This window comes from Rhinolophus sinicus, linkage group LG11, assembly GCF_036562045.2.
Source record: "Rhinolophus sinicus isolate RSC01 linkage group LG11, ASM3656204v1, whole genome shotgun sequence".
Taxonomy (NCBI): Eukaryota; Metazoa; Chordata; class Mammalia; order Chiroptera; family Rhinolophidae; genus Rhinolophus; species Rhinolophus sinicus.
In genome coordinates, this window is record NC_133760.1 from 6,392,740 (window position 1) to 6,409,156 (window position 16,417).

The window sequence follows — 16,417 nt, forward strand, 5'->3', positions numbered from 1 at the left end:
AGTGTGCAAACCCAGGAGCTAGTGTTATTATTTTTCTGAAATGTTTAGAGCATTTATCAGCTTTCAAAATGAAGAAATTATTGTAATGTCTTTTGTCACTCTAAATGAACATGCCCTCTACCTAAGGTTGTTGCCACCTGTCTTGATTCCTTTTCTAAAGGAGAACTCCCTCAAAATGATATAAGCTTCAGGCCCCGCAAAACCCCAATCTGCCCAGTCTTAGCCACCATACTGCATCACCTTCCATTTGTGTCCTTAGGACAATATATTGAACTGGGGGAAAGATTGTAAGTGGGTTATATCATCTGTGGATTTCATTTCAAGATCATGAAGAGGATGTTTCAAATCTCCTGTTATATAAAGAGGGTCCAACTGCACAGATGAAACTCAGAAACATATTGCTGAACGAAGGATGAGGAACGCTAGCATCCAGATTGTATGATTCCAATTATGGGAAATTCAAACACAGGAGACAGTAACCTATGGCGTTAGAATGAGGGGTGGTGGTTATCCTTGGGGAAGTTGGGGAAGTGAGGGGTAGGGGCAGATGGGGGCTGGTTACACGGTGTGCCCACTTTGCAAAATCCTTTGAGCTCTGTGCATAGCACTCATGTGAGTTTTACTTTAACAAAACATTCACTGAATAAAACATTAAAGGAAGAAAGATACTCTCCCCACTAAAACAACTGTTTTTAATAAAAAGGAGGTGAGGTATCGGGCCCACTGAGGTTGAAAACCCAGCTGACTTACAGAGGCCTTTTCTGTTCGTTCCGCTTTGTCTGCCCAGTTGACAGATGAAGAAACTGAGGCCTACTGAAGGCTATGACTTGCCCAGGGGGCTCCCGGCATCTTTCCTGAAGGCCTCCCCCAGCTTTGGAGATTTTCGAGATGGAGCATTTCTCCAAGGCCTGCCACTAGGATCAGGCTTGGAGCAGAAAGACAAAAGCTAGAGAACTGTGTCCTCTGCCTGGGGTCGCAGGAGGGCTCTTGGAGCCCTGGTGAGGCTCAGCCCAGCCAGCCAAGCTTCCCAAAGGGCAGCAGCCCTAGATGGGGTCAGGAGGGGAGCTGCAAGGAAAGCTGGTGAGTGGCCTGTGGTCTGCGGGCGAAGGGCCCCTCTGTCTCTGCCTGGGGTCTGTTCCTGGGGAGAAAGGGAGAGCGGGCTGGTCACCTCACAGGGGTGGGGGATTTGCAGTCCCTGCTTCTGAGGAACTAAAGTGGTACAGGCGTGAGCAAGGGCACAGTTCTGGAGTTGGACATCTCAGGCACAGAGACTGGCTTTGGCATTTTTTCCAGAACTGAGGCCCGATACTTAATCTGTCTGTGCCTCAGTTTTCTCAATGGTAAGACAGGAGTAGGAGAAATAGCACAGTATCTTGGTTAACGTCATAGACCCTGGAGCCAGAATATGTAGGTTTTAATTCTATGTCCCACCAACTGTGTCTGCAGGCAAGTCACTCAACCTCTCTGTTTTTTCGTGCATAAAATGGGGATAATGATAATAATTTTTACCTCACAGGGTTGTGAGTGTAGAAAAAAATGCTTAGAACTGTGCCTGGCACAGAGTAAGCACCATATAAATGTTTATTATTTTTTTAACAGTTGGGATAATGGGAGGGTTTAATGTGTCAATAGCTGTAAAAATGATTGGCTCATGGTCTGCAATTAATACATCTGGGCTAAAATTATTATTATGCCCAGTAATAGAGGCAACACTGGACATTGTGTGAGCCCAAAGAAGGGACTGCTTAGCACAGCATTTGGCACACAATGGGTCCTCAGCACATCGTTACTACTTTATTGTTCAGTGATGTCATCAGGTACCCCATAGGTTGAGGCTGAGCCGTGGTCTTCGTGATGTCACCAGTTGCTAGGCAGATTTAGCCCAGTGGGTGGGAGCTGTGAGTTCATGAGTTACCAGGCAGATAAGTAGCAAGTGCCTAGACATTGGCTTTCTCTGTGCCAGTGGCAACAGATCGCACCTCTTTGAGCCTCAGTTTCCTTGTCTGTCACATGAGGATAATCTCTATCTCAGGGTTTTTAATCCTACCTGAGGATTAAACGAGATAAAATATGTGAAAGGCCTCGCTCCTGATAAATGCGCAGGACACCGAAGCTCACGTTAGCGTTCAGCATTAGGAGTTTAGTCATTGATCTCGGGACTGCTCCTCAGGGGGAAAGTCCCGCCCCAGTTTACAGGAGAGGAAAATGGAGACGCCAACAAGGAAAGGATCTTGGGCCCTTGAAGAGTCCTGGATCTTCCCTGAATGCATAAATGAGCACTTACCATCTCCAAATCAGGGGTCTGAGCCACACCCCAGGGGGCCAGGGTGGGATCCACTGGGATATCCTGGTGCTCAGCCACTATTTGACTGACTGAATGAATGTATGGTGAATGAATTTGTGAATGAATGAATGTGCAAATGCATGAAAATGGTTACCAGAAAAAAAGCGAAGGAAAGTTAGACAGCATCGGTTATGTTCTCCCCCTGCCTCCTTGGTTCTCAACCCTGAGCACTAGAATCCCCTGTGGGGTCTTTAGAGATTCCCAAAGACTGGCCTCATTCCAGACCAGCACTGTCCAGACCAGCACTGTCAAAACCGCTGTGCCCTCAGAGCCCAGAATGACCAGTTGTTCAATAAATAACTGAACACCAAGTCAGTGGGAGAAAGACAAATACCCTATGATCTCACTTATACGTGGAATCTAAAGAATAGAATAAATGAGCAAAGTAAACAGAAAGTCTCAGAGATATAGAGGAAAAACTGATGGTTGCTAGAAGGGAGGGGAGCGGGGATGAGGAAGAAGGGGAAGGGATTAGACAGCATAAATTGGTAACGACAAGATTGCCACGGGAATATGAAAGACAGTTTGGGGGAATATAATCAATAATGTTGTAAAGATTTTGTAGGGTGTCAGATGGGCTCATGTCTTATTAGGAAGGCCACTTCATGGACAGTGTAGATGCCTGACCACTGCGCTGTACACCTGAAGCTGAAGCTGAATAATAATGAATGTCAATTATAATTTAATATATGTATAGTCACAGGATATGGAGTACAGCATAGGGAATAGAGTCAATGGAATTATAATAGATATGTACGATGTCAGAGAGGCAACAGATTGGGAAAGCAGGGTTATCACTTTGTGAGGGGTGAAATGTCTAACTATTACATTGTTTTGTAAACCTGAAACTAATAAAAAAAAAGAGTAGAAAAAGAAACAAACAAACAAAAATAATAACTGAACACCAATATTCACTAAAAACGAGGTATGGATGAAGGAGAGCTGGGATCTCCCTGCGTTTTAGGATGCTACAAGTGAGAAATTGGGGGTTCAGGGAGGGGAAGCAGTTTGGCCAAGGCCACAAGGCAAGTACCAAGCAGAGCTGGGATTTGAACCTCAGCCCTGTAGAGTTTCTGTCCCAGTCCCTCCTTCTCCATGGACCCCACACTCCAGCTAAGGCCCCACAATGCACTGAGCACTATTCCCACCTCCAGGCCTTTGCATCTGCTGTTCCTTCTGCCAGGAATGCTGTCCCCTGCTTGGCTGAATCGCACTGTGTGCCCTAAAACAGGTGCTGTGCGCCTTCTCTCCCCACCTTGTAAATCAAACCTGGCCCTAGGGTGGCCTTTCCTCTCCCTGGGTCACAAGCCCATTTTGTTCCCATTCCACGTCCAAGGCCTGGCATGCGACTGTCACTCAACTGGAGCAAAGGAATGAAGACGACAATTGAGCTGGATCAGAGGCTTGCCGCAGGAATAACGGGCCCACATGATGGGCAAATAGCAGAGGACCTGCTTAGCCTCCTACGAGGTGCTTGGCCTGCCCTGCTTGGGAGACCCCAGGACATGAGATTCTGAGAATGGCCCAACACGTCAACTCTCCTGCCTCCAACCCCCAGAGTCCACCGGCACTGGCTCTCCTTCTCTGTACCTACTTCACTGGTCCAGTTCACATCTCCTCCTTGCCCCCTGGAGCAAAGTAAAGAGAAAGTCTCTCAACCCAGTCTCTTCCCCAGTTTCTAGGTCTCCATTCTCTGACTCCTGTTCATCCACTTCATGGCCGCAGCTCCTCAGCTGGGAACTCAAGGCCCTACATAGCCTGGGCCTGCACACTTCTCTGGCCTCCTCAAATCTCCAAGACCCTGTCTGACTTTCCTCTGACCCCAGGAGGGTAGGTGGGGCAGGGGAGCCACCTTTATGGAAATTCTATGCCAAGGACATGCATTACCACAGACTCCTCCCAGAACCCCATGAGGTGGGTATTGCGAGTTCCACTTTGTGCTAGAAGAAATGGAGGCCCAGAGTGGTTGATATATTTCCTCAAGGTCACACAGCAGTCTTCAAAGGAGGCCTCAGTAAATACCTGTCATTGAGCCTCCACCCCTCCCTCTGCCACTAAGACACAATGTGTCAGTCTCATTCAGCCTGGCATGCAACAGGTGTGCAATAAACAAACGTCACCAGTTCCAATCCCCTGGTGGTAGGGGCTCAGTCACCCACTCCAGAGGCAGCCCAGTCCACACAGTGGGGAATGAAGATGGGGTGAAGTTGGACAGATTTAAATTTGAACCCAGGCTCTGCTACCAACTAGCTGTGTGACCTTGCATACATGCCTTAACCATTCTGGGCCTAAGTTTTCTCATCTGGAGTAGGAAAATAGGAAGGCCTCCCTTGAGGGAATTTGGTGAGGATTAAAATACTGCAGTAGCCTCTAGCCTGGACTATTGCAGTCACCTCCTTACTGATCTCCCTGCTTCACCCCTGCCCCTTTCAGTCAGTTCTCCCACACGCAACTGCCAGAGGGGTCTGGTTAGAACCTGAGTCAGCTCCTGTCCCTCTGCTCAAAAGCCTCCCCTTTCACTCAGAGTAAAAGCAGAGTCTTCACTGTGACTGCAAAGCCCTGCATGACCTGCCTTGATCCCTCTCTGCCTTCATTTTCACCCTCTCTGCCTTGCTTACTCAACCCCAGCCGCACTGATCTCCCTGCTGTTACACTTCAGACTAGTCCTGCCTCGAGGCCTTTGTACTGCCTGTTCTCTCTGTCTTCCATTCAGGCCTGTGACTGGCTTCCTCTTCTCCTTCAGGTCTTTGCTCCAACATCACTCCTTGTCACTGAGGCCTCCCCTGAAGCTCTGTTTACAACTGAACCCACCCCACCTCCTCACCCTGCTTGCTTTCTCATGGCACTTGTCACCTCTGAGAAGCTCTTATGGTTTACATATTACATTGATTGTGCCTTTCTTCTCAGCTTGCATGTAAACTCCATGAGGCCAGATATATATATATATATATATATATATATATATATATATATATATATATATACATATATACGTATATATATATATATATATATATGTATATATGTATATATGTATATATGTATATACGTATGTGTGTATTTTTTTTTTTGGTCTGTCTTAATTACCTGTATATCCAAAAACACTGGCATACACAGAGGGTGTGTCAATATTAGTTGAAAAAATAAAAATAACACTAAGAGTTAGCCCTGGCACAGTACTCACCAGTACATTATGGGCTTTAATTCATTTATTTCCTCAACAACCTCAGAAGGCAGGTGGTATTGCTATTCCGTGTTACAAATGAGGAAATCGAAGCACAGAGAGGCAAAGTCACTTGGCTAATATCACACAGCTGCAGAGGGCAGAAATAGGATTTGAACCCAGGCAGTGTGGCCCCACAGTTTGCACCCCTAACCACCCAGTGCCATGGGGTAGCACTTCTGATCTCTTCACATGGTTCTCCCCTGGTCTGCTCATTCTGAGCAGACACTGTGAGGGGTTGGGGTTGGGGGCAGTCAGGAAGACATGGCTTTGACCTTAGGTAACTCACATAATATTTACGAGTCTCAGTCTCCACCTCCCTCCCTTGGTCACATGAGTTTTTAACTCCTAGGGTATATTATTATTATTACATTGTATTATATATTAGTATATCTCAATGAAATAGCATAATATAAGCACAGATTTTAAAGCAGAGTCTCCCTCTCCTGCATGTTCACCCAAGAGAATCGAAAACTTATTTTCACACCTAACATTGTACTCGCAGGTTTTTAGCACACAATTTATAATCGCCCAATCGCCCATGTGTTGAAGGACAACCCAAATGTCCTTCACCAGGTGAGTGGATAAACAGTGGTACATGGACACACGCGAACTACTTGGCAATGACAAGAAATAAATCACTGACACCTACAGTGACGCGGATGAGTCTCAAAGGCTCAGAAGGTCATAATCTATAATCCCATCTACATGGCTGTGCTGGGCTGAATAATGGCCCTAACGATGTCACGTCCCAATCCTTCGGGGAATATGTTACACTGCATGACAAAAGCTGTGATTAAGGATTTTGAGATGGGGAGATGGTGGGGGGAGGGGATAAATGTAACTGCAAGGGTCCTTATAAGTGGGAGGCAGCCGAGTTAGAATCTGAAAGAGAAAGTGTAATAATGGAAGCAGAGGTCAGAGGAGAGAGACTGGAAGATGCTACGTTGTGGCCTAGAAGGTGGGGGAAGAGGCCACAAGCCAAGGGATGCGGGAAGCTTCTAGAAGCTGGAAAAGGCATGGAAGGAAATGGATTCTCCCCAGGAGCCTCCAGGGGGAACCAGCCCTGCTGACACTTCACTTTTAGCCCAGTGACACTGATTTCAAACTTCTGACCTCCAGAAGTGTATGAGAATAAATTTGTGTGGTTTTAAGCCACTCAATTTATGGTCATTTTTTGCGGCAGCCATAGGACACTAATACAATGACATTTTCAAAAAGATATAGCAATATGGACAGAGACTAGATCAGCAGTTGTGCGGATGGAAGGGGTGGGAGAGAGGGCAATTAGGGATGAGGAAGCATGTGACTACAAAGACATGATGGAACAATTCTGTGTCCTGACTGTAGTCATGGTTACACAAATCTATACATGTGTTAAAATTCGTAGCACTATACATTCCCACAAAAAAAATCAATTTTACTGTTAGATTTTTAAAAAGAACCTCATTGTATAAATTCTTAATGCCCATTAGCCATGATTATAACCTAACATTTGTTTGGCCAGTGTCCATCTTGGCTACCCAGGGATGTGCAGAGAAGCAACTTCCACTTCCGGTATAGGCCTGCCTTTGATTTTCTCTGTGACCTGAGGCCACTCTCAAACCCTCTCTGATCTCATTTGAAGAAGGAGCACCAGCAAGGAGGTAACCAAGGTCTCTTTTCCAGGGGCCTTCCAATCTGATGTCCAAAGAGAGTGCCCCATCCCTGGGAGCTGTAGGCTTTTTTTGCCCGAGGTGAGGTAAATTCATTCATTCGGCCCACAAATATTTATTGAGCACCTACTATGTGCCAGGCACTGAGGGATACAACAGCAGGGGCAACTGACAAAAAAACCCTGCTACAGCTTATGTTTGAATGAACAATGAAATTAACACAAAATGTTTTAAATGTAATAGTATATACAAATGTAGTATATACGGATGGTGATGGGAAAACAATGAAGCAGGTGGGGGAGAGGGGGCGCCTGGGGAGACGGTGTTGCAATTTTAGATAGAAGGAGTCAGGGGAGGGCCCTCTGAGGAGGTGACGTTTGAGCAGCCCTGAAGGAGGTGAGGGAAGGAGCCACGTGTGGGTACCAGAGGGAAAACTGTGTGCACAGGAGGTGAACGGATAGGCTGCTGGGATTCTGGGGTTTGCATGGGGCTGGAACTGCCCCCCTCTTCCTGTGCGGGGCCTTCTCTTCCAGGAATGCCATCGGGCCCATGATGACTTTGTCAGCAGCTCTGCTGTCCTGCTGACTCACGGCAGGATGCCTGTGGTCAACTCGCCTTTCTCTGAGGAGTATTGCCAAGATTCTGGGAACCTGAGCTGGGTTCAACACGCCTCATTTCCAGAACACACTGTGCAGTGTCCAGCCGCCATGCCTTTGCCTGATAGCAGTTCCCTTCCTCACCTCCTGAAATTCCGCTTGGTGACCATCTGGGCAAGCATCCCTGGCTGCTCTGGGCCCCTCGACTCTGGCGGAATGACTCAGGCCTTGGCCAGAGTGCAGAGAAGCAACTCACCTGCCCTCCATGGCAGAGCGATTAGAGTAACATCTCTGAGAGATCATTTGGTAACATTTCAATTATGCAGGCCACCTCCACTAAAACAGGGGACACCCCTCCGTGTGCATTATTACCCATCTCAGCATTCTGTTTGCTTCTTTCCTAGCCCTTTTAATACTTAGTAACTATTTTCTTTAGTCTATTAACTTGTTTAATTCAGTCTTCCCCACTGGTAGAGGGGAAGAGGGAGCAAAAATTCTCCTCTACCATGACCCACCTCCAAGAAACAGCGTCTGCCATGCAGGCAGCACACCATATTTTCTGAATGCATAAATGAATGTGACCCCCAGAAATATATGGAACAGATATGTGCCCTGGAGGAAATGCCCAGTGAAATATACACCAGGGTGCTCATTGCAACATCATTTGTAAGAGGTACGTGAACAACAGGGGGACTGGATAAATACATCACAACTAGATAAAAAAATCAGGACCCTGCAAACATTGGAACCCAGCCTGTCAAAAGGAGGTTTTTATGTCTTATAGGAGTTTGGGTGACACACATATTTCTCAAAACTGTCACACTTCAGATTTGTGCAGTATATTGTACATAAACATCATCTATGAAAAGAGAAACCCATCAACAAATACTGAAGTCTATTTAATGACATGTATCCTGGAACTTTCAGAGTGAAATGTTCTAATAACGTCTGCAACTTCCTTTGAAATGCATCACAAAGAAGGATGGATAGCTGGACGGAAGGATGCACAGACATAATATCATAAAATAATAAAATATAATAACATTGTAGTGGTGGTGGGAATAGGGGTGTTCACTGGATAATTCTTCTAATGTTTTTCTATGTTTTGACATTTTCATAATAAAAGGTTAGAAGGGTAAGGAGGTGGTAATTATTTGGCCAGGTGTCTGAGATATTATAAAGAGTGAAAAGGCAAGGAGAGAGCCAGATATAAAGTAATATCTGAATTATATTTAAAAATAAATAAGTAAAGACAGGATACACACATAAAGAGAAATTTTCTGGCAAGCAAACATGTTAAAAGTGGTTGGGTCTGAGGATGGCTCTGGGGTGGTTGAACTAGAATTTTCCACTTCATGCCTTTCTGGATGTTTTGAATTTTGAATTGTGAACACAGTGGCAGTGACTGCCACATGCTTGCCCTCTGCCCCTTTGGCTGGTGGGACCAGACCTGTCTCAGTGGACTTAGGAGCCACAGGTGGAGAACGGCAGAGCCTGGGCCCCAAATCACGTGACCAGGAGAGCCCACGTGGGGCTGTTTGTTACATCTGCTAAACTGCCTCAATATGGTACATGTATATGTTTCTTTCTTTTTAGATAATCTAGGAAAATAAATTATTGGATCCTATTTCTATATCTGTTAGTCAATTGGTCATCTGGCTTTATTAATAAATCATATATATATATATATATATATAATCATCTGGGTTTGTTAATAAGTTAATGGTCTCTGCCAACACTGTCATGCCAGCACAGGGCATCCCAGTACCACCAGTTTGGTGTACAATCTAACAGTGTTTATAGAAGCACAGGCAAGCATATTCACGGTGTGGGGGCTCAGATGCCTTCTCCTCAACTCCCTTCCCCCTCTCCCCTCCCCCTCTCTTCCTCCCCTCCTCCTCTCTTTCCTCTTCCTTCTAAACAATACTGATATCACATCTTAAACTTTACTCTGCGTCTTGCTTATTTTTCAGTTCCTATATCATGACAATCTTTTCAGATCAGTCCATAGCTATCTCATCCTTTTAAAAAATAACTGCAAGGTATCCCACTTTCATCCTTTTAAAATGATTTCCTTTTGAGGAAACGCACTGAAGTGGATTGTGACTAAAGCACAGGACCCCCATGCTGTCCAAACCCCTATCCCGATACAGAACGATCCATTGCTCCCAGAAATCTTCCTGGGGCTTCTTCCCTGTGAGTCCCCTTCCCCACCCCAGAGTCCACTGCTGCTCTGAGTTGTCCCATCATAAACTGAGTTGGCTGGTCTTGGGTGTTCTACAACTGTCACCTTATAGAACGTCCTCTTTTGTGTCTGGCGTCTTTTGCTCAGCATAACGTTCTTGATCTTCATCTGTTTTTCTGTGTGTATTAGAGTATGTTCCTTTCTATGGCTGAGTAGAATTCTACTGTCTGAATAAATCACAGTGTGTTTATCTATTCCCCTGCTTCCAGATGGGGCTATGATGGATAGAGTCAATTCCCCCTCCCCATTCTTCCCCCGACCCTTGACAATTCTTGCACATTTAAAAGTTATAAAAACATAGATGATTTTAAAAAGTTGAGATATATCATTTTGATGTGTTACTTTTATAATAATAATAATAATAGACCCAAAAAAAATCTAGGTAAAGAAATGAATCACTGGCTTCAAATTCTCAGGGTTCTTTGTACTGCATCACTGACTGTGCCTTCGAAGGCCAGCAGACTCGTTGCACGCCCATGGCCTGCACTGCTCCACCTCCTCTGGGTCCCCACACCAGCACGGCCAGTCTTGTTCTGTTTCCACTGCCAAGTTCTACTTGTTCCTGACACACTCCCTGCTCCACCACACCGTGGGCCTTGCCTTTAGCCTGAAGGCTCTTTTAGACTTTTCTCTTTCTTTCCTTTCTTTCTTTCCCTCTCTCCCTTCCAACTACTATGTGCTTCTCCCTGCTCTTGGGGTACAGCATACTGGAGCCAGTCATCCAGCAGAACTTTCCAAGAGGATAGAAACAGCCCACTGTGCACCTCTGGCCCTTGAAATTTGGTCAGTGCGACCCGGGACTTCAATTTTTAATTGTATTTAATAATAATTGATTTTAACGGAAACACTGGCACTCAAGTCAATTATTGGAAAACTTTTTAGGTGAGTTTGGAATAACTCAGGCCTGGAATCAACTTTCAGCTGTCACAGCAATGAGATCTGAATACAGATCCATTCATTCCGATAGAAGTCTAGCGGCCGATACGAGAAAATACACACTCTATTTCAGCGGATTAGGATGAATAGGAAAATGTAAAATAGCTCATTGATAATTTTGGCTATTGATTACATATTGAAATGACAGTATTTCAGATATATCAGGTTAAATAAAATATATAATTAAAATTAATTTCACCTGTTTCTTTTACTTTTTTTTCAATGTGGCTACTAGAAAATGTTTATTTAGGGAGCTCACGTTATGCATCTACGGGACAGCATTGGTCTGGAGGGCGGGCCAACAGACAGACCACAGACCCATTGATCAATTATAGGGTGATAGTCTCCTGATGAAGGTTATGGCCACAGAGGGACAGCCTCTTCCCGCAATTTGAGGCCTCTGTCTGGTCCCTTTCTCTAGAATGGGGCTTAAGAATGAGATCTCTGGAGCAAATCTCAGAGGTATGATTTTCTCCAGGCCTTGGTTTTTCAATCTGTAAAACGGGAATCATGACATTGGCTGCCTCATAGGGAGGGCTGTTAGGAGACTGAAAGTTGCATGGCTGACGCTCAGGAAAGTCATAATTATTATCATTCTTTACCCTGACCCCACCCTTCCGGGCACCTGAGCTCCGGGCTCAAGAAGAGTCACAAAAATTAGAGGAGGAGGAAGGAAGGATAACTGTGCAAACCCTTACTCAGCAGAGAACCTGGTCTGGCCCTGGCCCCAGCATCACCCGCTGCACCCATTTCACAGATTCACAGCTCCGAGAGCCTTTGTGGCCAGCAGGGCCCAGCTAGTAAGCAACATGAGTGGGACTTGAACTCAGGGCTGCCTGCCTGCGGCCCCGGGCATTCTTGCCTGCAGTGTCCTGGTTCGTGTCCTGGTTCCTGTCCCGGCCCGCGCCTGGCGCCCCCTGTGAGTAGCTTGCCTCACCTCTCCCATACTCTGGACCTCCCCAATCCAGGCCTCAAGGTCAGGGCCTTCATCCTTGCCTTGGCATCTGATGCCATGATGGTCCACCAGGTCCCTCTCTCCCTCCCCCAGAGCTTTCCTTCCGCAACCTGGGCTGCTCAGTTCTTTACAGGTAAGTCCTGGCTCTTCCCATTTCCAGATCCCTAGGCAGGCCTACTAGGCACACATCCTACCTTCCCATCCCTCAACCCCTAGAGAGCAAGTGGGAATGGAAACATACCTTCCCTTCATTTTCCAAGCCTGGGTCCCTTGCACGGGGTGTTGGGGCGAGGGGAAGGGGGGCTGTGAGAATTCTCACCAAGGTACATTATCTACTAGAGGTGGCCCAAAACCCCATCCTCTCTGCCTGCCCAAATTTCACCCAGGCCAGGAGGACCGATGTCTTATTATTTGTTGATTGCTTAAAATCTTTTCATTAGGGACCCCTCACACCCCTCACCCTTGGAAAAAGCAGCTCTGTGGCTGGCAGGGCTGTAGACATAAAATCATTTGAGTGGCTTGGCCCTCCCCCAGGAAGGAGGGGCTGGGCATGTAAACCGGGGCTGGCGACCTCAGCCATAAAGAGGCCAAGATCAGAAAGGGCCTGCACGTGGACTTCACGATCAAAGGGAGGGGAGGAGCAATAACCACAGGTCCAAATGCCAGCTTGGCTTCTTCTGGCCTGAGTCTCTCCAGGAGGGGCTGGTCAAGGTGCAGCCTAGCACACAGGATATTCCAGGAAATACAGAGAATTACCTACTAAGCCTCCTGCCTGGCAGGGGCTATCTCCTGGTTCCTGCCCCTCCTTCATCTTGCTCATCCTCTAATTCTTTTCACACCTGCCCCGCCCCGTTCAGGGTGTGAGAAAGTCAGGTTGCCTCCTTCAAATCCCGGCTCCACCTAAATTGGCAGTTGTGTGACCTTGGGCAAGTCACTCAACTTCTCTGGGCCTCAGTTCCCTCCATCATAGGTGGGATAATATTTCATCTCAAATGGTTGTTGTGAGAATTGAATGAGGTAATACGCGGAAAGCACTCAGCACAGTGAGTACTTAAAATAATTCTATAGGGATTCATGTCCCCTGGGCTTGTCTCCTCTTTTGGCTCCCCCGCCTGTAAACTGATCGTAACTATCTTTGTCCTGCCTACCTACCTTCTAACTTTTTCCTCTTAACATTTTTATTTTGCCCTTGTTATCCTCCCTTTTTAGTCCACTGCATACATACAAGGTATATAGAACACATATATAATTTATAAAGCATAATTGATAACAAACCCCATGCACTAGAACATTCTGTGCAATGTGTCTTGCTGGTGTCTCTGGGCTCCTCCTCAACTCCTGGGCCTCCTCTCCACAACCACTTTCCCGAATTAAATCCTTGTCAGTTGCTTGTTTTGGGGGGGGGACGACAGTTTTATCACATAGGCTTGTACCCTCAAAACAATATATTGCTTAGCTTTTCTTATTGGGGGAGGATAGTGTCAGAATTGCTTCTTAGATTTGACCTGAAGAGTCACTCATGTCACTGTTGTGTAATAATGGTCCCCACAGGAATTTTCCACTGCTTATTTGGTGCCCTCAGATCCACACAGCCTCTCATTTCCTCCCAAGAGCCACTGTCCTTTTGCCCCTCCTGGGTGCCCTGCCCTTCCTCACCTGTTTTGTCATCCTGACTAATCTTTCTGCAAGCTCTAGCTCAAAGGTTGCCTTATCTCACTCCCATTCATTCCTTGACATCATAGCCCCCACCCCCGCCCTGAGCCGAGGACTGCCGAGGTGGTCCCCACGCTGTCCCTATCTGTGAACAGGTCAGCATCTGGGTGTCACGGGACAGATTCGAAGCTAGAAGTGTGATCAGGGACCTACCTGTGATGGCCAATAATCTTAAAATGTGTGAGAAGGAGTTTGCCACACGAAGGAGTGAGGTCCTCCCAGGCGAAGGAAACTTCAGGCACAAAAGCCTGAAGGTGTGTGATTCAGGCTGGAGGGGCAGTGGAAGCAGCCAGGTGGGGCCCAGGCAGTGAGGAGGGTGGGAGCAGAGTAGCAAGCCCGCAGGAGGAGCAGGGCCAACAGGGGGACCCCAGTCCCTACGCCCCATTTTAAACCAGAACAGCTCCATTTTGATCTGTATGATGTAGTTCTACTTGGGAGTAAGAATTCTCTTGGACAAAGGTATCAGTGCCTCGAAAAAGGTTTGGAAACCATTGCCGTGGGTGCTGAGGAGCCTGGAAGGGACTTGAGCTGGGGATGGTCAGGGGTAGATTTGGATATTAGAAAAGATTTCTCTGGGAATCCCTGCAGAGGGAACTGAATATGCAAAGGCACTGGGGCAGGGAATAGTGAGGTGTGGCCAGGGAATTTGAAGTCATGGGGTAGATGGAATGCAGGCGAGCAGGGAGATTGAGCTGGGAGCCCAGACTGCCAGAGCCTGGAGACAATTTGGGACTGGGAAGAGGGGAGGGGCAGCTCTGGGAAGGATCGGAGGCGGAGGTGGGAAGGTTAGGGCAAGGCTCTAGGGGCAAAGATGAGGCCTGAGCAGGGGCCATGGGAATGGAGATAGTCAGGTCATAGGAGAGTGGGGCTGGGGAGTGACAGGCAGTAGGAAGGAGAGTAAGGAAAGGACAAGGACAATGCCTGGGAGTCTGACCTGGTGACTGAGATGGCAGCCCAGGAGGCGGAATCATTCTGGGGGAGCCGCTGAGTTCAGTGAGGATGTCGTGTGTCTGAGGGGCTTGGGAGGGAGCCCCAGAAGGGATGTTAAGGACCCTCCTGAGGGGCAGGGATTCCAGGAGCTCATGGAAAAGAAAGTTTAAGGTCCTAAGGCCACCACCCAGCAGGCTGCAAACATTCAGGTCTAGAAGTATCTTATAGGTGAGGGTTATTTACCTCCATTTTTCAGGTGAGGAAACTGAGGCTGAAACCTTCCTAGAGGTGGGGAGCCAAAGAAACTGCAGAACCCAGAGGACCTGGAGAAGAGAATGCTGGTACTTTCCTCAAGAAGAGCTGGGACCAGCCTGGTGGCCACTCTGAACCTGAGAGGCCTACAGACACTGCGAGACTTGTCCATGTCACACAGCAATCAGAATTGAGCTGCTCCAGTCTCTGGAGTCTGGGCCACTAGGGAAGCCTCTCTGTGTCCCAGCTCCTGGGTGAGGAAGGGGAGGGGAGGGCCTGAAACAGTACAGCCTTGCTGTGTGATCTTGGGCAGGCTGCCTGCCCTCTCTGAGCCTCCTCATGCTCGTTTGTAAAATGGAGCCATGAGGAGGGGGTATCACCTATACTGTTGAGGAGATGAGAAAGCACAGACTCTGGGATCAGATAGACTGGGTTCAAATTGGCATCTGGTTGCATGATCATGGTAATTTTGCCCCTTGGCCTCCGTTTCCCCATCTGGAAAGTGGGTACTATAGAAGTGTCTGATATCCTCAGGAACAAAGGAGTCACGCTCAAGAGATGGGAAGTGCTCCGTCCTAACCTCTCCTGAGAACCAAGGAGTCGGGGCCCACTCTCCTGGCCCCCAGCCCCCTGGGACACAGTCTCTGGCTTTGGAACTCAGTTACATCCTGCACCCCACCCACCTATGCTCTCCCATCCTCCCCCAAATGTTGCTGGTGGCACATTCTGAGCCCCTGTGAGGGAAAGCACCCCCACTTGAGGGCTTTGAGGAGAGGGGCACTGTGCCAGCCAGAAGCCTCAAGGAGGAAAAAAGTACAACAGCCTTCTTGTTTCCTGAACAACTACTACATGCCAAGCCCCCTGCTCTCATCCAGTCCTACATCAGGGAGACAAATGATTTATGGGCCCCTTTGACAGACAGAGAAACTGAAGCCCCAAGAGGGACATGGACACCCCAGGCATCCCAGCTAGTGACTCAGGACAGCCCTAGTCACCTACTCCCTTCCAGGAGGGACCTGCACTCCAGGGTGGACGAGCCAGCCCAGCCCAGCCAGCCAAGCCTGGGCTGTGTCTGAGGCTGCAGGAGGCCAGGGGCCAGCTTTGCGGAGGCCCCTGGCTCTTCCCTCAGGCCACCTGCTCTGGGGGGGTCTCGTGGCTGGTGCCCACGTCTGGGCCTCACCTGATTTCCGAGATGTTGTTCTCGTAGGTGTCCCACAGGGCCCGGGTCCGGGGCTCAGCGGGCCCGTCCATGGCAGGTGGGTGAGGGTGGGGAGGGGAGGACACGCAGGGAGCAGGCAGCACGGGGATCAGGTATGTGCAGCAGCAGCGTCTGCCACCTGGGGAGCCCGCCAGGTGTCTACCTCCACGCCCAAGGGGAGGGGCAGTACTCAGCCGGTTCTCCCAGCTGCTACCCACGCCTCCAACAGCGGGGAGAGGCCGAGAGGGAGCCACCCTTCTCCAAAGGTGGGGAGGAGGGGTGATGAGCACGACCTGGGCATCTTGTGAATGCGTGGGGCAGAGTCCAGGGGTTCAGGGTCAATCCTGCACTGGAGCCTTCCGGGCTGCTG

General features: G+C 48.1%; 1 protein-coding gene across 1 annotated transcript in view; it reads right to left on the minus strand.

The window, feature by feature from the left end:
- The window catches only part of SULT2B1 (sulfotransferase family 2B member 1), a 28,861-nt gene extending 12,664 nt beyond the window's left edge, over positions 1-16,197 (minus strand). The window contains exon 1 of the mRNA XM_019741466.2: positions 16,030-16,197. Within this exon, the coding sequence (XP_019597025.1) occupies positions 16,030-16,100 (71 nt within the window). The 5' untranslated portion in view covers positions 16,101-16,197. The remainder of the gene's footprint in view (positions 1-16,029) is intronic.
- Between the last annotated feature and the right edge of the window lie 220 nt (positions 16,198-16,417).